The sequence below is a fragment of the Chelmon rostratus genome, chromosome 8 (genome assembly GCF_017976325.1).
Source record: "Chelmon rostratus isolate fCheRos1 chromosome 8, fCheRos1.pri, whole genome shotgun sequence".
Lineage (NCBI taxonomy): Eukaryota > Metazoa > Chordata > Actinopteri > Chaetodontiformes > Chaetodontidae > Chelmon > Chelmon rostratus.
The window spans coordinates 22154698-22178528 of record NC_055665.1 but is presented as its reverse complement, the minus strand read 5'-3'; the positions used below and the strand labels follow the sequence as shown (position 1 = coordinate 22178528).

The window sequence follows — 23831 nt, the reverse complement described above, 5'->3', positions numbered from 1 at the left end:
GTGTTTAATGGACTGTTAAAATGACCAAAATGACTAATTGGCTGAATCAGATAACCAAAAGAACCATGACAATGAATAGATATTCCGGCTGCAACAGTAATTACACTGCGACCGAAGCACTTTGGACGTGCATACAAAATTACAAAATGATCTTCCTTTCATGACGTATTTCCTGTAAATATTCAAGCTAAGCATATAATACGTCGCTTTAGTTACTGGCTCCAAAGACGATCAGCACAGGCTCGCACAAGACGATCTGACAGGGACGAAAGACACAGCTTGTTCTTTTAATCACCTTATCCAACAACTGACATGGTGATTAGCACCAAAATCTGTCTGTGTCTCTGGCAGTCGGCTTTGTCTGGTGTGCATGCTCGAGTACAAAATGTTAAGTAAACATAAGCGGTTAGCAATATCCTAAAAGTAAGACCACATTCTTGCATATAGAGATTTAAATGGGGGGAGAAAAAAAAGACCTGCAAATACTGAAAATTATTTTCTACGCTAAGCCACCATTTTCCCACATTAACAGCTACATGAAGTATAATTTCAAATTGCTAATGTTGCAGGTTACTAAGTAGAAAGTATTGACATATGTACTGATTATATTAGATGCTTTTTGAAAACTCAAATAAGTCAGGGTAGTTCTTTTGTTATTGTGCGATTTTACTGAACGTGCGATGAATGCAAACACATGTATTTGTAGACATGTGAATTAAAGTAATTGCGGCTTGAACTGCTCTACTTTTGTCTGTATTTGCTGAACATCAAGGTATTGATAAATTAGTGGAGGAAATGTCTTAGCATAATGGGACGTGTGTTTAACTTCTGTTGACTCCCCCCAGTTGTTACTTGTTCTTATGGAGTGGTTATTTCCAAACTTTTAGGTGTAGTTCAGACACACATGCAGGAGGAATTTAAGCTCAAGTCAATCATGGAGAACAGGAAGGATTTTTAATATTAAAGTGCAACCACAGGTCTGGATGAGGTATACTATAAAAACAGTGTGACATCCAAAGCTGTAAGGTGGAGTCGTGAGAAACGGTGAGGACTCTCAAGGTGGTTTTCTCAACACCCATCTGACTCATATTATTTAATATTGCCAGCTACTTGCACACGACAATTTGTGGCTTACAGCTCCCTATCTAATGCAACATTTCACCGAGAGTGAGATAAAGGCGTTTGCGCAATCCATCTTCACTCAAAATAGTGCCTTAAATCCTGAGAGGTTACATTACGAGGGGTTTGTGATCTCAGAGAGATCAGAATTCGATTAAAAGATTTCTTTAAGGATGAATGTGGCTGTGTCTGCGTGCGTTCAAGGTATTAGACAGCATTGCAACACTGTTTGTTGTCAAGGAGGAGAAAAAGATCTGATAAGTTTAATTTGTTACTGGAATCAGGTCTTATGCCGGCTGGGCCTCCACTGTGTCTTCAAAATGAGTTTTGCTCAAAACAATTATGATATGATTTGTATTCTGCAGCTATTTTTAGTTTAAGAAGTAGACTAGCTGGCTTTTCTCAACAGAAGTGCAGCTCTCTGAAGATACTACATCACAGTAATTACTGAAATACTGACCGACATTCTGTTTTAAATCGGTTTTATCAAGGCCGGTGAAAACAAAGCCGGTGATTTCAGTGCCAGGTCTTATAGCCCAAAGGCAATGATGACGGTGGTTTAGTCTCATTCAGTGCAGCGCGTGCCCAGTGAGACAATGAGTGTGTTTATCTTATCCCATGGATGTCTGTCTCCAATATATTTATCTGTCTGTCTACCTGGATGTCTGCCGCTCTGTCTGTCTACCATGAATGTGCATCATTAATCCGTCTCATAGCCTCTTCTCTTTACAGATAAAGGAGAACTCCTACACCCAGAGCGGTGCCTGCCCACTCCCTTCTAAAAATGGATGGTGCTTTTGAACCCTGAGAAGAAAATCACTTAGCGTCCATTTATAGGGTTCAGGGAAGCTGATCAAACCTCCCCCGGGGACTTTCTCCGGGAAGCTGCGGCCGAAACGATGCAAATGACGGCGAATCAGGCCTCGCATCACGAAGCATGCTACGATGATTTTAACAACCCGCTCTAACATTTGCATGCACAGATGCGAGGGCACATATTCACCCGCTTCAAGCTGGAGATCACGCAACCAAACAGTACAAAGGGTCGAAACCTGCAGGCTCCATGGCAGAAGTGACAGAGCTACTGCACCTGTACCTCTGGAATTAATACGTGTTTGGTCGAGAAATAAGTAGCATAAGCAACATAAACACACACATGTGATTGAACAGAAACGGCTCCACCGCTAGGGCACAAGTATAGTACTGCTGCTGCTGTTTCTGAGCGTAAATGCTAAGTCCAGAGGATAAAACTGTGTCCAGAAACTTGGTTTGATCAGGTGCCACGGAGTAAAATAGTGAAGAGAAACGCAGACTGCAGGATGGATATAAACATTCTGCTAAGCAAACAAAGCTTGTTTTGTGGCTGCGACAGATTTTCTTTGAAACAACTAGACGAGCTGTTGGGAAAAAGTGCATTTCTAAAAAGATGGGTGACTAATCTATGTACAGAGCAGAGCTTTTGAACAGAGTTTATATAGTGAGGTGTAAGTGCGTTATTTTTGGAATTCAACATAAGAAAGAACAGCTTCTGGCTTTTTTCCCCCCTCCCCCTTCCCTTCATTTGAATAGCTGGTTAACATTTTACTACTAGAACAACAAACCTGACATTTGATATACTGAGGTGGGTCTGTTCACCGCCCCATCAGATATCGTGGCATGAACACAAAGTGGAACTCAGATTATGAGCTGTTTGCATAATATAACTATCTCATTGATTTTCACCTGTGTGTCACACACTGTAGATGACAAACAGGTGAAATGATGGCGAGAGGAGCTTCGGCTGAGGTTAGGATTAGGTTAGAGCAATAAAATCGAAGTTGAGGTTTAGCAACAAAACAGTTTATTTTAGGTCGGGGAAAGCCATTGGTCATGGTTAAATAAGACAAACTTCTGCCTAAAAACGAAAACTTCTCGCAGTAAAATACTTCCTGGAAGAGCTGGGTATTGAACCAAAGTCAGCAGAGTTTAAGGCAGATGTAAACAGCCATCCATCACTCCGACCACAACACAATTACTTTCCATCATACTGTTTCCATGTCAAACAAATGGCTCCAACAAATGGCTTTTGTTGCAGAAACACCGTCTTTTCACGGGGAGGAGGGCCGCGCTTCTCGGCTTTCACGCAGGTGTCACACGCTTGCTTTTCAAGAGATCGTTTCTCAAAGGCTCGTCTGCATCGATGCTGGACAGTTGATACGTGAGCCTGGACCAACATACCGTAGCTCAAAACCTGTGTCAATACAGTGTCAGAGTGAAATTTTAGACATGTGGGGTCACACAAAGTTGCTACCTGTTTCATCTCAGCGGAATGAAAACCTAAACTCGTTTTTGATTTCAGTTTTTTTGTCTGTGATTATTGAACTTGGCCCTCTGCCTGCACAAGCTCAACCATCACATTCATGGAAGAGTTTCGTATGTGTGACTGCTCTCAACAATGAGAAGAGCTGAATGCGTAGCTTATTCTGGCTTTTTCTTTGCTTTCCCACTTCTTTAAACAAGGCCAGGATTAAGAACTCTGTCTGTGAGGACTCGAATAGTACAAGATGGGATAGATACGAAGGTTTTGTTGTTTGGTAAAGATAAAATTGGCGACCAACAACAAAAAATGACATCTTTTTACCTCATTTTGAGATTTTTGCCACAAGTTTTGGTCTACACACCATCAGTCATTTAATGCGTCAGTACATGTATCAGCTGGGGACTCTTTCGACAGCTGGATAACTCACCTGAGACTAGATGAAATTAACTTACTTTGCTCCACCTAGATCATCACAGAGCAGGTCAACAGTTTAATTTCTTCATCCTAGCTGACCTTAGAGAGGTGGGCTCTGGGAGCAGTGTTTGAGTTAGTGCTCGGCTACAGGATTCCTGTGTTCTTGGATGGCTCTGACTAAAGGCTCGGTTAGGCCAGAAAAGAACCGCATTGCAAATCAAACGTGTTTGTAAAGCTGTTCCGCATGGCAACACTCGAAGCCAGAACGAAAAGCCGGTCGCCCCGGAGATGGACGATATTGATTAAATGTGGAGATGATGGCACGTTTTCAGACAGTCTTTCCTGGAAGGCATTCATCACGTTGCGCTCGGTTGTTCACTGAAAAGCCAAGTATGCAGTTTGGACAAAGTGCCGAAGGTGTTTCTTTGCTAAGACGCCGTCTCCAGGTTGAAGGTTGGCGCTGGTCACGTATCTGTTACAGCATTTTTCCGTTAGCTGGAAACCTTTGCACAGAGCCCCGAGAGCCCCGTAAGGTGATGATTTTATTTTGTGCTCACGAGTTATTAACTTGTATCAGTGACCTTCGTTTCTCCTCATATCCTGCCTCCCCTCAACATCATAAAAGCATCAAATATCTTAAAATGCTTTAAATCCTTTATTCTTAATACATCTGCTATACAGAATGATTTTCATTAATACACTTGTAATAATACTATTAGACAACCATACACTGTAAAATCTTATTATTATATGACTACAATCATCCCATAATACATGAATTAGAATTTAGACTGATAAGTGATGCTTGTATTAAAAGGAAGGAAATAAGGAGAAAGATGAAATGAAGGTTGATGCAAGTTATTATTGTTATGTTCGCACAAGATAATCATCCTACGGGACTTCAGGGGCTCTGAGTCTCTGAGGCTCTGGTCTGAGTTTGTATCCAAACAGCTGATGCGTCTGATTATCTCGCTCGGGCTTGATGTTGAACAGCAGATCGGCAAACACCCATGGGTGTCATTCATACAAGAGAAAAAATGGTAATGTTGTAGGCATGTACTACATGGACAGGATTCTTTCCAGTCTGTTTCCTTCTAACAATGTACAATTTCATGTCTCCGCAGAGCTGCGTTGTGGGTGGCATGAGGTTGTCAGTGAATGAGTTGTTGTAGGGACCGACCCGGATCATAATGATGATTTTTTTTTTTACAAAGAGTGGAGTGTCTTCCCAGATTTATTTTTGGTCTGGTAAAATTGCATAAACTATGTGAAGTAATCCACCACAAACACATGCTCAGGACCACCTTTGCTTTGCTCCATGTGCATGTCATCAGCTGAGACTGGTTTGAAGGGCGGACTGCTCTTAATGTTACCCACTGCTGCTCTCTGAGGAGCGTCTAGATGTTTCTGCTTAACGCGAGCACGGTTCTTCAGGACATGTGCTTTCAGTTTGTCCCCAGAATGCCGGAGAACTACTCCACCTTTTCTTCTGGCTGCGGAAGAGGCTGCTAATCTCCAGGGCGTGCTCTGGCTCTCGCTCAGTGTGCGCTAGGATAGGCTTCGACCGCCGACCACAACACCTGACGCTGAACAGAGTAACTGGCTTAAAAACAGCGAACCCAAAAAATCAACAAATAACAATGTCTGGGCGGCGTTTGGAGCATTAGCTGCTAACATTAGCTGCTATTTTTCCCCTTTTTTAACACGTGAAAATGTCACCTTTCCACTAAAACCATATAAGATATCAGATTTTATTGTGAAGGATGTAATCTTCACATTATTTATGTCACCAACCACAGAGTCAGGGGGGCGCGAGGGCCTCGCCCACCCCCGACTGAGATCTACGGGCCTTCATACTGACTTCTACATACACTTAGGAACTTCCACCATCCGAGTGGCCTTGCTGTTATTTTTGACAATCACTGTCACAGTTGTGACTGCCAAACATTTATTCACCAAGACCAAAATTATTCCGAACGGGTTTGTGTTTGTACGACACTCTTCATATTTATTGTCGGTTATTTTTGTGTAATTGCATGAGTTCTGTCCTCTCTCCGTTCTAGTAAGGCTATTGTTGTTGCATATTTTAAGTTGACAGCTGTCCTATTGTGTGCTGCAAAGTGTCTGACTATAAACAAAGAATGAAGATTTGGGTTGTGTGGACATTTGCGCCCAGTGACGCGGTTCACGCCCAGGCCAGACGAGAAGTGGCGACCGCAACAAATATTCTGTGAGTTTGCTTATTTTGCTAACGCTCGTGTTGGACCATGGTTTCTTCTATTTGTTTTTTGTTTTTTTTCAAAGAAGTGAGTAAAAAGGGGAACTCATCCTGTGGGAGGAGTGTTTCATGGGAAAAGACAAAGAGATGAGTTTTCAGATGGACGGTGGGAATTGAATGTGTTGTTCTAACCACACTGAGAGGGTCTTTCCACAATTGGTTAGCACAGTAGAGGAGTCTGGTGCGTCAGCCCAAGGCCTAGATATAGATTGATATAGATAGACTTCTACCCTCATGTGTAATTTGAATCAATGCATTTGAGTTTATTTACTGTGTCGGCTTGAAATGTGATTAGTTCGGGTGCTTGGAAGTAAAAGCATCTCAAATGTTTCCCGAAAAATGTCATCTGTTTATTTTAGAGAAAAATGCCTCTTGCATTACATTGGGCAACACTTTGAAAGCACAGATGATTCGATCCTGGTAAATACTGCTGTTTCACACGTACAATGTTCAATCGAAGCATACGGGCCAAACCGGGTGCTTGTTGGTTTCTGGATGGACTTCAAGAGACATCACAGGACAAGAAACACCTTTTTTTACAGGCTGCGAGTTCTTGGCTTGCTGGGAAACAAATTAGCATTTGCTGAGTCAAGAAAAACCCTGTGGAAAAGGCACTACCGTGACTCCTAACTGTAGTTACCCTCAATTCACTTTTTAGTACTGTCCCAGTATTTTGCTGTCAACAGCAACTACTACTTGTCAGAGTTTTAAGATGCAGAATTTCATATTCTGTAACAAAACCACTCATTTGAGGTTTTTTAGAGACAGCACTACTGAGCACCAGGACCACCAGTGTTTGGGGGGGGGACTGCTAGGGAAGTCGTCAGGGCACACAGACGATTAAGCGCCGAAGCAAACTGAAACACGGCTTTAATTGATTCCTGGTGAGGATCATTCAGTGATGGTGAAAATCATGTGACTCACTTCCCCAGAAAAGTGAAATCATAAAAACAAAGAGGCACATCACTCAGTGTGCGCTTTTGGCTGTCACCCCTGTTTGTTGCGTGCCTCGCTGCTTTTGTCTGAGAGAGCGTTGTCTGTGCCCGAATCCCCAGTAAATACCAGGAAACACAGGCACAGTCACTTCCACGGCAGTTACTGGGCCAATTATGACATTTACGCTCTCCAGTAAATGAATGTGGTTCGGAGCAGAGGTTAGATAAACATTTTATATGCTGAAGTTGCTGTCGACGGATTTGTCACTGACACACATGTGGGCAGTTTATGCCGCTCTGGTGTTTTAAAACACAGACGGTACTTCCAGTGTTGTAAACGGGGTTTTTAAGCAACAGAGAAAACAGGGCTGTTTTGCGGTGTGGTTACCACTATGGAGTCAACCCTCAATCCAGGAGTGTGAATCACTTTCTTAATTAGAGAAAGCAATCTAAACCACATGCAAACAATTAGCCCTCAGGATAGCAGGGTTGTTCCTATGCATCCTATGTGTGTGGGCGTGCACGCGTTTGCGCATGCACGTGTGTGCGTGCACGCGCCTGAATGTGTGGATACGGAGTAGGATTGCTGCACTTTTCCAGACCTCCACCAAAACAGGGTAGCAGAGAAAGTCCAGACGAATTGAAAGGCTGATTAATAACTGATGGGCCAGACGCACACATACACTATGTAAGACTGTACATGTGAGCTTGTTATATAATGTATTTGTTTCGTCTGTTTAAGCATTATTCATACAGGGCAGGTCGGCTGAGCATATGTGCTCTTTTACAGCGACGCCCTGTTGACATCCATCCTTCTTCTGCTGCTTACACAGGGCCAGGTCACCGTGGCAGCAGGCTGAGCAGAGCAGTCCAGACGTCTCTCTCCCACCATTGTTTTCAGTTTATACGCAGCCACTCCCAGACCAGGGGAGCTATATAGTCTGCAGAGGTGTAGTGCTATTTGTTGAAGTACTGGAGCGCACCTATGATGCTAGCTAAGTCGCATTAGGCGATAGCATGGATGCAGCAGGTTGTATTTAGCGTAGTATTAAGCAGTGTAGGTGATTGTACTCAAATGCATTTTGAATGATTTCCTTCAGTTACTTGTACCGAGGAAACGCTGCATCCATCCTGAGCAGGAGTCAGTGCAGCCAGAGGTCACGCTCAGCTAACAGGCTTTGCAAACGTAGCTACGCTAGCTTTCATTTCCCGCAGGCTGTGGATGCAGCACAAGCTGGCCAAGTTCAACAGGCTGGCTTTGTGATGTTTCTTTATCACAAATAAAGGATCTGTCAGCAGAGTGAATGAAAGCATGTTTTGCTGCCTTTTCATCTTCACTAATTATCGTTTGCTAGAAAAAAAAAAAAAACATTTAATTCACCGCCTCAAAGGCAAACAGCAGCTACCAGCAGCTGGAATGTTTTCTTGCATATAACTCAATGCATAAGTTGACGGCATTAATCAATCAAACACACCTTAAATGTGAATGTGACAAATTTGACCTTTCCATTTGTTTTTATTGACTCTCTTGCATGACTTATGTTTTAGTGATGATTGGCTCTTCAAGCTCTTGAGTGACTCTCCCGTGTTTTTAGCCTAATTTGCATGTCCTTAAAGTGGCTATGATTTCCATTTTTCTGTCAACGATCAAAGGATTACTTGCATGTGAGAGGTATCCCTCGTGGTGACAGACCCATTCGTGATTATCAGCCAACCCTGCAGCTCTCTCCTCGCCACGACGAACAGAAATTTTTGCACCACGTTTGGCACACGAACACACGCTGTTGGCACTGGTTATTTCTACTGAGCCCTGACTGAACAAGCCTCACAGCTAGCCAGTTACGGTCAGCGACACCAAAAAGCCGGAGCCATAAAAGAGCTCTTGTACCAAAACACAGCTCTGAACGGCAAACAAATTCCTCGGCAGGATTCATGTAGACTTTGAAGCTTGGAGCAAGCGGTGGCAGGAGCCAAAGAAAACGTTTCATTGTCAGTGTCTCACTGATATGTAGTGTGAAACATTTTCCAGCCTGAGTGTGTGCGTGTGGTTTAAAATGTTTTTCAAGGATAATCCAAAAGAAACAAACATTATAATCAGCAACAAGATCTGATTAATGACTATGACTTGTCCAACTGTTTAATAGGCATATATGAATTCCTTCAATATATAATTTCCACAGCCTTTGAAGCAGCTGAAATAAGTCGTTACTTGACTGTGAGCAGGAAAATGTGCTGTAATTCTGCAGCCAATTCTAGATGTATTTTAAAGATTTTTTGCCTGTAAATACAAATGACATTGTCACCACAATAAAGGCAACAAACCCGGCGACGACTGGCCAACTCTGTCCCTCAGGGAGTAATAGCTGACGTCTGATTAAGATGAATCTCGCTTGTTTCCTTTTCAATTAGCCGTCTTTCGATAACATCAGCCCCTCCCTGCGCTTCGAAACCAGAACGCGCTAACGCCCCCGTGACTTGCCGTAGCTTTAGACGTCCCAACAAGCAACGCTCTAGAAGAAGGAAATCCCTCTTTGTGCCAATACATGTGGCTCTGACCACACTCTCGTTCTTACCCGCTATCCCTCTTTGTTCCTCGCTCTGTCTTCTCTTTCTGTGTCATCTTCTGTAATTATTCCTCATTTCTTCGCACTTTCTCACCCTCTCTGTGGCTCTCTTTCCATCTCTTTTCTAATTTTCTGCCACCCACCCTCCTTTCCTTTCTCTCCATCCCTCTGAGGCCTCCAAACCCTCTAATCCCTGTATGTTTTCACCACATAGTGACAAACCAGAGGATGCAATTATGCAAGAATCTGTCTGACTGTGTGCGTGTGTGTGTGTGCATTTTTGTTTTTGTGCATGGACACTTTTAGCGTCTTATGTGTTTGTGGGCTTGCATGTACATAACATACATCTTTGTGTTTGTTTCTGTGTGCGCGTGCATGTGCCAGCATAAACCTCTCCCACTAAATGCTTTGTGGTCTGAGGGGTGGGAGGAAGAGTAAAAGACAAGAGGAGGAGGAGGAGAGAGGAAAAAAATTTGCAGGCCACGAGGTGCTGATAAGAAAACACCCTGGTCGCTTCTCTCTCAGCTGTGTTTAATATTACACTCCCCATTCACTCTAAATATTTACAGGATTTTTTACTTGATTCATCAAAAGAATCCTACAGATTTAAGCCATTAATTAATGAACATTAGCTCTCATTGCTGACGGCTAGACTGCTGAACAACTGTAATATAAATTTCTACTACATGCAAAGCAATGTGAACATGCTGTGGACGCTACTGTGTGGACTCCTCTTTGGGAATGTTTGAGGGCACTAGATGCTGTTTATATTTTAACACGCTCAAATAAAAGGAAGAAGGACATAAAGAGTCCCCTGCATAGGAAATAGACATTCAGTCATAGCCTCTGTGATCAGAAATGCCATTCCTAAGAGTCAAAGAGCTTCTGTCCTTCCATTGATCTCACAATATTGTATCGAACAGAACTATGTTATGAACTGTTATGAAAGCTTCAAATTCCAGCAGGCGAGATACACAGGAATGCAGTACTCTGTTAAGTGTTGTTTGACATTATGACAACTAACTGATAAGACTCTATAAACAAGTCTGTTTGTGTGTGTGTGTGTGTGTGTGTGTGTGTGTGTGTAAAGTGTGTCTCTGTGTTCTATAAACAACAGCACAGCTCTGTTCGGACCCTCTCGGCTCCATCATCCGCTCGTCAGTCCTGCACTGATCCTCTGTCGGTTGGTGCATCCCGGCACATGAGGCACATCACACGGTCAGTACTTTGGCACCAGTGACAACCTGCAAGCCTGCAAAATCTGCTTCAGCGCTCAGTGATGACTGGGAGATGACGGGACTGCCGGCGCTCTGTGTGTTTGCAGCCGTGTTCAACTACGTTTCTGCCTCGACGGAAGTCTGCACCAACACCCTCCTACCTGGAGCTAAAGGTACCGCATGTCCCACAGTGTGCTATGAGTGAGATATGAGAACGCTGCTTCTTAACTGCAAACTTAAAACATCTCAAATGTAAAAAAAAGTCATTTTGAATTGCAGAGATTTCTCCGTCAAAGCGAAACTCTGACATGAACAGATTTGAAGTAAACAAATGATTAACGATGGTTTTTGTGTGGAGGATTAATAAGTGTACTGAACGTCCTCTCAATGTAAATACATGTATATGCGTCAGATAAAGAAAGCCTAGTGGAAAATTCTGAGGGAACACCTCAAATATGCTTCATGGTTTACAGGGCTGATGATGAAGGTACCAAGCATGTAATGTCCTGCAGTTTATTAGCTAGCAGTCTGCTACCCCATAGTCTTTTGGAGGGAAAGCCTCCCTGTGTGTGTTTTCCATTTTACAACATCCAGTAGCTCGTTCCCCCGCTGATTCAGACAGACAGACCTAATAAAATAAACAGTTCAGCTAAGCACCATTTTTTGAGCTCCATTCACGCGACTGAAAAACATGACTTTAGAAAGTTAGAGAGACGTTGCTTCAGGAGTCGGCACGCAGAAGCTGAGACTGGAGGTCTGTCGAGTGAAAAAGCAAAAGGCTGTGATTTGACTTTTACAGCTCTTGAGCATTAAAAAATGTATGTTAGCTTCATATTGTTTTAGTTGTTGAACTATGAAGCCAAGTGGTGAGTGAGGTGGAGAGGCAACAATAACACTGTACACATGCAACAGGAAGTGAGCACATCTTTTGTCAGTTTTCTTCTGAATTTTGTGTACTTGTAAGAAAGTTCCATTGCTCCAGTGTGTATTTAGACAGCTGCCGCTAAACCAGAGTGATTATTTGTACGAGACTCATCCCAGATAGGACTGACCGGAGTCAGTCTCTGACTGTGTGCATTCTCATGTCTGCATATGTGAGTGGGTGCATTTTTCTGTGTTTCATACACTGAAAACAATGCCGCAGAACCGTTTTTTTTATTCATTTGAACTGTTCAACAAACATACTTTTATTGCATTTACTGGTACTTTGACTTCAGCATTTTTAAATAGATTTACTGTCTTTTTATTTTTTATTGAGACATGAGAAAAACAATTTCTCCCTGACTCCCCCATGAATTTGCTTTTATTCACTTATGTCACATAAAGTGGTCCTATTGCTCACTAACATGTGACATCAGTGGAAGAATATACTGTGGCAAATCTCTCTGTGATTTGACACCTTAATCACCTCACATTTTCTGAACACGGTTTCATTTCAGTAGTCCAGAAAAGGAAATAATGTCATGCAGGCAGAAATACTTGAAATTGCAGTGATTTAGGTGACTTGAAATGTCTACACAGTCTGCAGAATTGAATAATCAATTTTCCTAAGTACTCCTCCAGGCTAATAGAGGGGGTTTGTTGCAGTCCTTCGTTTCAAAGCCCAGCACTTAAAAAGATATAAAATGCTGTTGGCATCAACAACTGGGGCAAAATTACAGCTCTAACAGACACTCTAAAAACCTCCCAAGACGTCTTGCCAAGAGCTATCGAGCAGTGGACCCACCAGAGATATTTCAAATCTGTAAACTGCGTTTTGTCGAGGCTGAAAGTGGATGTTCATCTTTACTCTTTAAAAAAACAACTCACAGATCCCGTTCTTATTGATTCAGATGTCAATTTTAGCAGCTGTAATAAGTCAATAACTGTCATTGGCTTTACTAATCATCTTAAAAGTATTACAAGACATCCAGGATACGTGTCCAAACAGGATTTAGAAAGTCATGCCTTCTTCTGAAGTAGGTTCGAGTAAGAAAGCTGAGCACATTACGGCAACTCTCAGGTCTCTGCACTGGCTACCAGTCAGTCGGCCAGAGAACGGACTACAAGCTACTGCTGGCTGTCTATAAATCACTCAATGGATCAGGGCCAAAACATATTTGTGACTTCCTCCTCTCATATGAACCCCCCTAGGCCTCTTAACTAATCTGGAAAGGTCTGCTAACTGTTCCTAAAGTAAGAGCAAAACATAGCGAAGCTGCATTTTCATGTGTTATGCTGTCCACTGTTGGAACAAACTAGCAGAAGATCTCACATTTGCGTGTAACTGCTTTTAAAAACAGGCTAAAGACTTCATGACTGCACTCTCTGTCTCCTAGAAATGGCATTTACTGCATGTACAACTAATCAGCAACAGCAAATATGTTTCGATGGACACATAATGCAGACCAAATTATGCTTTCTATTAACATAATAAGAAAACGTATGTTTACTGACGACGTATTTAATTTGTTTTCCACTAAAATCTTGCAATGCACCATCCACTCATGGTACAGCATTATTGAACATTTAAATGGTTTTACTGACAGCACTTGGTTAATGTTTGGGAGAGATCATGGTCTATTTTAATACAGAAAAAGTCAAGAGTAATCACAATCTTTCCCGAACATTAACCAAAGTGCTGCTGTTGCCTAAAGCTGACCACAGTCTGGACGTGAACCCTGGATTCTGGTGTTACGGTCCTGGACTCTTTGCACCCGTCATCAACCCCGACCACCTCTCTGTGACTCCAGCGCTGTACATGAATGTAGTGTTTCATTTACTCAAACAAACGTTGACTCGGAACATAATCTAGGCGGCAGTTACGTTTGTCAGCACAACATCGTTATGGATGCAAATTAGCTGTATAGAAACTGAATTTCCAGGAGACAGGGTTGTAGCTAGACTTGTGTTCAAAGGAGCTGTCGTGCTTTTGAAAGTGATATTGTCTTGGATATATTCAAAGGGCTTATAAAGAGTAAGAAAATGATAATAAGCATCCACAGTTCATTCAAACTTTACAGTACACTTGCATCCAAACCCGCAACTGGGCCTGCATTGAATCTCACACACAAACATTAACCCAACACTATGCTGCTGTAGTTCTTGGCCATTTGTTAGTTTCGATAATGTATCATCATCCTGTGATGGTTTTCGTCCATGCCAGCAGTGAGTGAGAATATGCAGATTTAATCCCTGCCTGGGAAAGTAAGACAGCTGTATACACTGCTACATATACTCAGGTATCTAACCAGCAGGCCCTGGCTGAACAGGCCTGTGTATGAGATACTGGGAAACATGCTCTCCTAATGTATAGCACATGCCCTTTTATACTCCTTTACTGTCTTTCCTTTCTAATCCAGGAGACCAAGGTGAGATTGGTGACGAGGGAGATCTGGGAAAACTGGGCAAGGATGGACCACCAGGACCTCCAGGTACCCAGCATTCGTCCATCTGTATACAAATACTGTTCATGTTTGGGGGAAAGGAGGTCGCCTCGCAAATTATTGAGCCACGAATGACAAAGACAATGCAAAACACGACCTTGTTGAAATGTATGCTGCTCCACCAAATTAACGTTGCACTTCTAAAACATTGTAGGAAAACTGATGCAGCAGAACCAGATCTATAATAATTTTAATGCATTTTTTTCCCTGTCAGACCCTGGCGCCTACATTACCTATAAAGCAACTCAACCACTGACATGTCAGACAATCAGGTGTGATATGCTGGGAGCGGCTAATGTAGCCTTGGCATATGTGCCATTTCTCCCCAAGACGTGTAAATATGGTGGCGTTTCCCTTTAAGGCCAGATTCACAGTCCAAATAAAATGAAGTCTGGTTTGTTATCAGACTGCGGTTGAAGGTGATGCACTGGCTAAATATTAGCATAATCACAGTGACTCCAGGTCTGTTTTAATGGCACCCACACTAGCAGGATGACCTCATGAGTCACAGCAGAATGAGACACGACTTGAAAAAGTGGTCGACAGACAGTGACATGGGCCAGTTGCAGCTGACGGTGCATTTCTTGGTGTTGATTGTGGTTGTGCTAGACTTTGCAACGTTCAGCTGATTAATATCCACACAATGAGGCAGCTGGAGCCAAACACAATGCCTCTGTTTCGTATTGTCACCCTAACAAGGTTTGGTGCCTATTCAGGCCTCAAGTCCTATTTTTGTTACGAAGATGAAAAAACGGTGAAAGGAGACAATCAAACTTCATCACAGTAGATTTTCCCTGAGTTCAAGAATTTGAAAGAAATAATCCTGTTTCCTGAAACGAGGCAGAACAGTTTTTGCTGCACTCTTATGTATTTGTGCAAAGAACACAAAAAATAGCCCCGGTCAAGCCACTTCCTAGTTTAGCATTTAATTTTTAATATGTGAATGAGAGGTATTACTGACAAAAAACACATGCAACATGTCGAACAAGGGCTAAACACAACTTGAAATAAAAAAAGCAAAAGTAATGTGTGGGACGGCGTCACACAGAAGCATAAAGTCTGTCTTCACCCGACTGTAACTCAGAAGTATAATTTGCATTGCTGCCGTAACCTGGACAAACAACCACGTCTGAGTTTCTGCACAGACAGCCTGCGCGACTTTGCCCTGGCAGCAGCATTTGCCTCTCCAGCTCAACACTGCTTGCTTTCCTTTGCTGTGCGGTAGATGCAGAGGGCTGCTTTCCTCTGACAGACAGACAGACAGACAGACCTGCACTGCTCTGCCTCTATGGGGGAAGCAGACGTGTTAATTGCTGCCGAGGAAAGCAGTGGCGTCCCGCTTCGCTCTGTGCGTTCCAACTGGGCTGGTAGACTAGCTGGCCAACCAACTGGCCATGTCATGCGCACACATGTCTGCACACACACACACACACACACACACACACACACACACACACACACACACACACACACACAAACACACACTGAGGCATACGTACAACATACTGCATGCACGCCTTGTGTATAGACATAGCCTATAGACATAGTTGCATATACACACACAGCACTGGTTCCTGGCTGCCCTCTTGCTCTCTGCAGATGTTTGTTTAATTCAATCATTTCACACAGAGGTCGTCACAAAACACACACATAGCTGCACACACTTTGCAACAACAAACACACACTTCTCTCATCAAACTCTGTCAGAGACAAATGCCAGGAATGATTGAGTCTTTTCCAAAAGTGTAAAAAAAGAAAAAAAAAAGAGTATATGTATGTGAACCTTTTTTCAACTCTTCAACTCTGCGGATGTTTTTCAACAGTATAGCAAACCCGATCATTATGGTTTTTCTGTGTGTATGCTTTTTGTAGGAGTGAATACAAGTTCCTATGATGACTTTGTAAGTAAGTCTACAGCTCCACAGATGACGCATGTATTCCCTGTCTTAATTTAAACTGTTTTACAGGAAACTCTTGCTTAATTTTGGAATGTTAAAGGGAATACATGACTGCGAATGCTCTGGTGGGCAACAAAAACAATTTGTTGCACCAAGCTTGTTGACGTCAACAAACAGTTGAGCTGGGTTTTTTTGCATTCGTTAATTGCGCTTGAATTACCACTGCTGGTAAAGTTGAGGCGAGAATTTCAGTGTTACAGGCAGTAGATTTAACTGTTATGCAGTGTCTCTAATTTTTGTGGCAACCTTTTGGGAGTGAATATGTGTACGAGGAATGGAAAATCAAAGTCAGCGCCTTCATTTCATGTGACCCAGCTCTCTGTCCTCTGTCCTGGGCTCTAAAAAGCAGAAATACCATATACTTGCTCATTATGTTTGACCAAACTCTATGTAGTGACTGATCTGATCTCAGGTCTGCATAGCATTTTAGTCTCTTGTATTTTTGTTATATTAAGCCTTGAAAACATTCAGTCAACATTCAGTAGCTTAAGGTTTTTGAAATGTGTGAAAAATGTGCCCTCCACCTCCTTTATCCTCCAGCAGCTGGAGAATCCAGACGTTAAACCAGTTGGAGGGGTTGGTCATTATAAAGAGCGACTGCAGTGATAGGAAGGACTGTTATCTGGACGTTTAGATAGACGGTTTAACTGGCAAGCACAAGCACTGCGAAAACAACATAAGTCAACTTTTATGGACAGTGAAGGAATAACAAGATACCAACAGATTCAATTTCTCGATACAGCAAAAAGCAAACACCTATAATCACTGCGCACAATCAGTTCTCAGGTCAGTACAGTCAAAATATTTACTTTGTGATGCAGCTTCTCAGGCATTCACGCTGAAAATTGTGCAAAAATTGCACACAGATTGCAGTGAAATAGTGATGTTTCCCATAGGCCAGGACTTGTACCAGACCTCACACAATCCATAAGACCTCACACCTTTCGCCAACACTTCTCACAAATCATCAAGTAGAAAATCAACATCAGAAAGTGGGAAATAGTAGTGAATAGCTGGCTGTGTGTGTTTGTTTTTGCGTGTGTGTGTGTGTGTGTGTGTGTGTGTGTGTGTGTGTGTGTGTGTGGCCAATCCCTCTAATAGCAATAGGCCTCTCCAATGCGTCACTTAGTATTTCAAACACCATCAATTTCCAGTTGAATAGTTTCCTGAGGAAATACTCATTCAAGTGCTGGCAGGAAGCCTCAGACTGCTCTGTAGTTTTCCCATACTCACACACACACACACACACACACACACACACATGCACGCACACATACACAAAGACATGTACACAATCTCCCTCCCTCTCTCTGATATTTTCTGTCCTCCTACACTTTTCACTGCAACATCCAAAATGATGCACCTTCCCATAACACCAACCTAAAGAAGCCTTAATTGGATTTTAGAGACAGAGGACAGTAATCGGATTACAGTGATGGACTGTAATCTGCTACAGTCATTGTGATGTCAGATTAAAAGTAATAATAAAGACCCAACTCAAACGCTCTGTGTACCAGACCATTGTTGATTCCACACTTTGTACTGAAATCAAAGAAACTGAAAGCAATAAAAATCCATAAATAAACAATAATCACATGCATTTACCCTGTTTATCATGTTCCATGTTCCACTTCGGCGAAGCCATATCCTTCAACACACTCACTTTCTCACAGACTATCATCACTCCGCAAACAGCCTCTCAACACAAAGTGCTTTGGTTAGTGCTCGAAATAAATCAGCATTTTTTTCCTCTAATTTATTTACTGGCATACTAATAATAACAACTACAGCATCAATTTAGGAACCAAACTATGCAGTGGTCGTTGTTTAAAAAAAAAAAAAAAAACCTCAGAGCTCGCAGAGACAATTCTCTAGAAGACGAGATGAGAGCACGCGATTATGTTGATCAGGCTTGAAACAAACAAGACAAATGAAAACAGAAAACAAAAGAAAGAGGATGAAAAACAGTCATTATTGTAAGAATAAAACAAAGCAGAATGAAAGAATATACAACAATAAGGGATTATTTTTTTTATGTCAAGTATGTCCAGTCCTCTCCATGTATCTCTCCTCTCATCCTCTGTCTTTCTTTCTCTTCTTCCCCAGGCGTGCCAGGAGAGACGGGCCTTGATGGAGAGGGGGGCCACACAGGAAAGATGGGGCCTATTGGAGACATGGGTAAAACAAAGGAAATTCATTTTAATCTACAGTTAATGTTTCTCTGTGTATCCAGGACAGCATACCGTAACCAAATGAGAGAGGCTGAAAGCTTCCAACCCTCAGTGTCCAGAGAGAGAGTTGTCAACAACGGGCGACAAAAAGGGTCAAAAATAAATGTAGCTGTGAGGTTCTGCAGGATCTTGATGACTTTATACAGTAATTGCCTAAAAGAAGAAATATAGTTCCCTGAACTCCTCCTCAGCTTGGACAGCTGCTCCAGAACCACAGACTCAAAACATTAGAAGATATTTCTGCGCAAATCAGCAAACTTAATTAGTCCCAAGACTAATACGCACAGGGAGAATTTGCTTCAAGCCAACTGCAGCTTTTCTTAAAAAAAAGTAGATATTTTCCCCCCACTTCTTTTATGTTTTAAGCTATCACATCCAAAGACAGAAGGAACCATAATCCTACAGTATGATGTCATCCAGTTACTTTGCCCAGGGTGGCTGAAACAATTTCTATCTTTATTTTTATTTTTATGAGCGCCCGTGTTCCCCTGCCTCTCTAGGCATTCACTCTTCTCAGTATTCATTATGTTTAATACACTTACAGGAAAGTGGCTGTGCATCAGCCATCTCAGGCAAACTAAAATTCAGATACTCTGGTGTAGAATGTTGATCATTTAAGAGAAAAAAAGTGTAGATACATACATACATTAGCTAAATTGGTTTTCATTCAAGATTATTATTACACATGAGGCAGTGTCCTGTGTGTTTGCTATAATTGCACGCATATGTCTGCTTATAATGAGTATGTACAGAGTGTCCAAAGAACAACTATCTAAACCTATAAACTATAAAACCATGTGTAATTAGTCAATTCATATGGAAAACCAACCAACTAACTGCAGCAAGACCATTTGGGGGGAATCGTACCCTCGAGGCGACACTGCAATGCGTATTTGGTAGCATTTTATTTTAATAATCCACAGAGCTTCTATACTGGCAACAGCATAGTGAGTCGAGTCTGAAGTCAGATACTAACTTCTCACTTCTTTATTAATGTTTTCACATTTTTTGTGCTCACACTGTAGCTGTTTATTCCAGTCGAATCACAAAAAGCTGGTCAGATTGTACAGGTACAATACGCACCTATTATGTAAGACTGTTTGGGCTCTTCCTCATACAAAACCAGGCTGATGTGATGTTTGTACTGCAGCCCACTTCCCCAAAATGTATAACCGTCAGTTCATTTCCTCTGTAAAGTTTAGGTTAAGATCGGTACAAGTGAATACGTTCTGGATTTCATTCACACACAAATGATAGAATTTACCCACGTCGCTTTGTCACTATGAAGTAGTTTCTTATTTACATGCATATTAGTACCACACTGGCTCATTTTAGGTTGTTATAAATTATCAATGCCTTATTCTGGAGGTTACAGTTATCAAAGGTTAGGGTTAGGTTATTAAAATCCCCTACTTACTATCAATAAGCAGTAATTAGGAGGTTTTTGAGAGAAGTTTTAGTTTATAACCGAGTAGAATACGGTCATGCAGAATAAAGCATTAATAAGTGCTTCATAAGAATCAACAAAAAGCCAATAAGCCACTAATATGCATGCTAATAAGAAACTAGTTAATGGCGAATATGTGCACCTTAATATAAAATGTGACCACAAAAAATGTGTGTTGTCATGTTGAGGTCTGTTTGGAATAATTAAATGTGGATTACAATACGTTCAGATTTGACCTGACTAAATCTATACCTGCTTGTATTTGAAATGTTTTGTGTATGATACAGCCATCTGGTGGCAGTATTTTGTAACTACATCATAATTTGATTATTTAGTTATTATTGAAAACAAGAAAAGGTCAATTGACAGGATAATAGATGAGGTAATTATCTCACACGTTCCTTCGTTTTCACTGTAGGTGACAAAGGTGACACAGGTTTGGAAGGCCCTTCTGGTTTAAAAGGAAAACCAGGTAAGTCTATAACATGCAGGCATCTCTTTTCTCATGTCCAGTATGTGATAATACCCACCATTAATCTGCTCCTCTTAGACCAACACGATGATATTGCAACAATTTGGCATTTACAAATAATCAGCCTTAGACAGAGAATGTGTCTGGATTTTTCGCTGAAATAACAACAGTCAGTCTTGTGGGTATGAACTGGTTAATATAGCACACTATCTTCATTTCATTGCAATAAAGAAAACAAGTAGTTTGTGGCCAGCTCCTGAAAAATGACTGGAGATGCTCCCTACTGCAGAAACACAGCAGAGCAACATCAAATACCACTCAGCTGTGAGAAAATATGAGAACAGTGATGTGTTTCATCGTCTGTGTTTATTCGGCTGTCCACTCTGGCACACTGGAGTTTGAATCGAATGATCACTATGAAGTGAAAGTTCACCTGACCATGTGTTTCACCCACTGAAAACCAGCCGTGGGATAAGAAAGCAGAAAGGCTTGTACAAGCCTGGCAGAGAATCAAGAGGGACGATAGCAAGTGCATAAAAAAAAAACCTTCCACGGAAGTTAAATAACCCAAAGCGAGGGTGGAGGAGGCTTTTGCCATGCAGCACCGGGACTGTGAAGTCTTATACTAAGGAAGGTGATTCTTTGTTGTTACATCCTCACATCACACGTGGACCTTGTTTAATCCACCAGGCACAACGTGTGACTGTGGCAGGTACAGGAAGGTGGTCGGACAGCTGGATGTCAATGTAGGCAAGCTGAGGAATGCCGTCAAGTTTGTGAAGAGCGGTGAGTGCTGCATGGCAGGATGTCTGCGGTTTAGCACACGCTACTGTAGCGAGCTGAATATCTTCAAAAGTGTGAAAACCTTAACACGTAGCTCTAAAGGTAAAAAGGGAAATGAACCCAGGGGTTGAGTTCATATTTAATTTTTGAATATATGAATGTTTCAGCCATCTAATATATCTATCTAATAAGTAGCACAATATATTCTTTATATTACCCTCCCTTGTACTGTTTATGTTTTATGTTAAAACAAATCAATAAACCTGTGTTTTCAAAGTATTTTTTCTATTTCTGGGTCTTAGGATGAAACTAAAGTAGGCTGGAAAACTGTATAAACACCAACTCCTTATTTGTCTGTTTGTAAGAATTGGTTAGAGTTTTTTAATTTTATGCCTGTGCATTAAGTGTTGCTTTTGTATTTTTGTTTTCACACATATTTTGCCTAGCTTTGTTTGTTAATTTTTGTTTAATTTTCATAGATTGTCATGGAAATCACGAAAACAACCAAACTAATGACCTTTAACCTGTAACCCTGTCCTGCGCAGTCATCTTGGGGCTGAAGGAAACAGAAGAGAGGTACTACCTGCTGGTCAAGGAGCCCAAGAGGTTCAGAGAGGCTTCAATGAACTGCAAGCTAAGAGGAGGCACCCTGGCCATGCCAAAAACCAGCAACACCAACCATCTCATGGCAGAGTATGTCAGTCAGGCAGGACTGACGAGAGTTTATGTCGGAGTGCAGGCTCAAAGCAAGGACACAGTGAGTGGTCCTCATCAGAATATAATGCGCACACACACTGCAGTGGGTGGAGGTTCCTCTCTTGGTCTTCTTTGCCATTGTTTTATAAGGCAGGATAAGCATCGAGGGCCAAATTCTCCTGAAACCTGGTTAAACAATGATAAACAACAGTCCCTGTTGTGAATACCTTTCTAATTATTTCCTCATTGTCTTTGTTTATTATCTCCTGTTTTTTTGCCATCAGGACGGAACAAGCAGCTATGTTTATGCAGACTCCAGCCCTCTGCAGGGGTTTGCAGCTTGGAGCCCAGAGGAGGAATTAGGTTCCAGAGTGGCTCCCAGCACAAACTCCAGCTGCGTGGAGCTGCTCAGCACTGGATCATGGGGTCGTGTGGAGTGTGAAGCCTCCATGTTTTTCATCTGCGAGTTCCCAAAGAGCAGGAGAAGAGGAGGAGGAAGAGGGGCATCTGCCGGGGCATCATCATGAGTCAATGAGACATTAACACTTGCATGCCAAAGAGATTAAAGTACACAACTGGCAATTTATGTGATACATTTATATAATGAAAAGTGAATGAAAAATAAATTGTGCCTGCATAATCAGATAATGCTGCTTTCCTTATATGACTAATTAATGGAATTACACCATCAAAGATTTTTTTTTCTTCAGTAATTAGGGTGAATGTTACATGTATGTATCACCCCTAACAAGAAAAAGTCCCACTGAAACCGTAGCATTCAGTTTGGATCTTGATTTGTGCACATGCCCAAGAGAGGGTGCACAATGGCCTATGCAAATCAGTGATGGTTAAGTTTGTGCAGATCACACACATACACACACACTCCTGTGTTAAGCCCTCCGCTGAAGATGAAGATTTTTATGGTACTGCCTCACCCTGACGCCACAGATGGATCGCGTGCCTGCAAAGGAAAAAATGTGAATGTGTTTCTGTGTTGTGAGGATACTCTTTCTTTACCAGACACATACAGCATGTTAAGCTAAGAGATCTCCAGCTCTTTAAATAAGCATGAGGTTGTAATTTCCAGATGATTTTGGTCAATCAAAGATGAGGATCTATAATGTTTTACAAGGCCTAAAATTTTTTTACAATTGGAAATGATCAGTTTTCTAGTAACAAAAACTTGTGAAATAACCTTGGAATACAATCAGAGAGAAATGAGTGTAGCAATAAGTGTGAAACCATGTGTTTCACATTTGTGTTCGGGGACTTGCCATCAGCTTCTGGAAATACAATAAGAGTAAATAATAACTAATTGCTTCTTTGTTCTTTTATTGTACTGGTTAAATTCTCTCTCTAACTCGAAGGTTGGATTTTAAACTGTTTTAAACTCAACAGGTCTAAACATAAATACTGCATAACCTCATTTTCACCTTTGAAGTGTGACTGACAGGTAATTTGGCCAATTAACCATTGTTTTTGTCCATTAGTCAATATTTGTTTCAATAAATGGTCATTCTAAAAATTAGCCAATTAGCCAATGTGTTTTGTTGAATACTGGAGAAGCATGTCCATTTGGCTGAATATTCTTCTGCTGTCAGATAATAGTTGAAAAAATAATAATATTTCCCCCATAAAGTTTAGAGCTGAGAATCTGACCGAGTCACAACAGAGAGGAAGGAGTGCCAAAGTCATATATGAGACGAATCTCAGCAGACTCTTCCATTTCTCAGGTGCATACATGCTGAATGTCATCTCCCCAGGCTTTGAAAATGACTTACCAGGCACATGGAGATGTCCGCCTTGTGACCAAAGACACCCGCTGGGATTATGAGCTGACAGCGTGTCTAAAATGTATTGTGGAGTCAGAGCAGCATGTGCCAAATTAAGAGGAGGATTTTGAATTGTGTTCTGAAAACAACAGAAAACATTGAGAAAGCCTCTGATTTTAGAAATGTTTGAGTTGGAAAGAGGCAACCTTTGTGATGCCACT

At 41.7% G+C, this 23831-nt stretch overlaps 1 protein-coding gene across 1 annotated transcript; it reads left to right on the top strand.

The window, feature by feature from the left end:
- The first annotated feature begins 10899 nt into the window (after positions 1-10899).
- colec10 (collectin sub-family member 10 (C-type lectin)) lies at positions 10900-22365 on the top strand. Its single transcript, XM_041942382.1, has 7 exons — positions 10900-10999; positions 14168-14239; positions 18316-18387; positions 20306-20359; positions 21050-21145; positions 21688-21899; positions 22123-22365. The coding sequence occupies exons 1-7, from the start codon at positions 10900-10902 to the stop codon at positions 22363-22365; spliced, it is 849 nt and encodes a 282-aa protein (XP_041798316.1).
- Positions 22366-23831: the final 1466 nt, after the last annotated feature.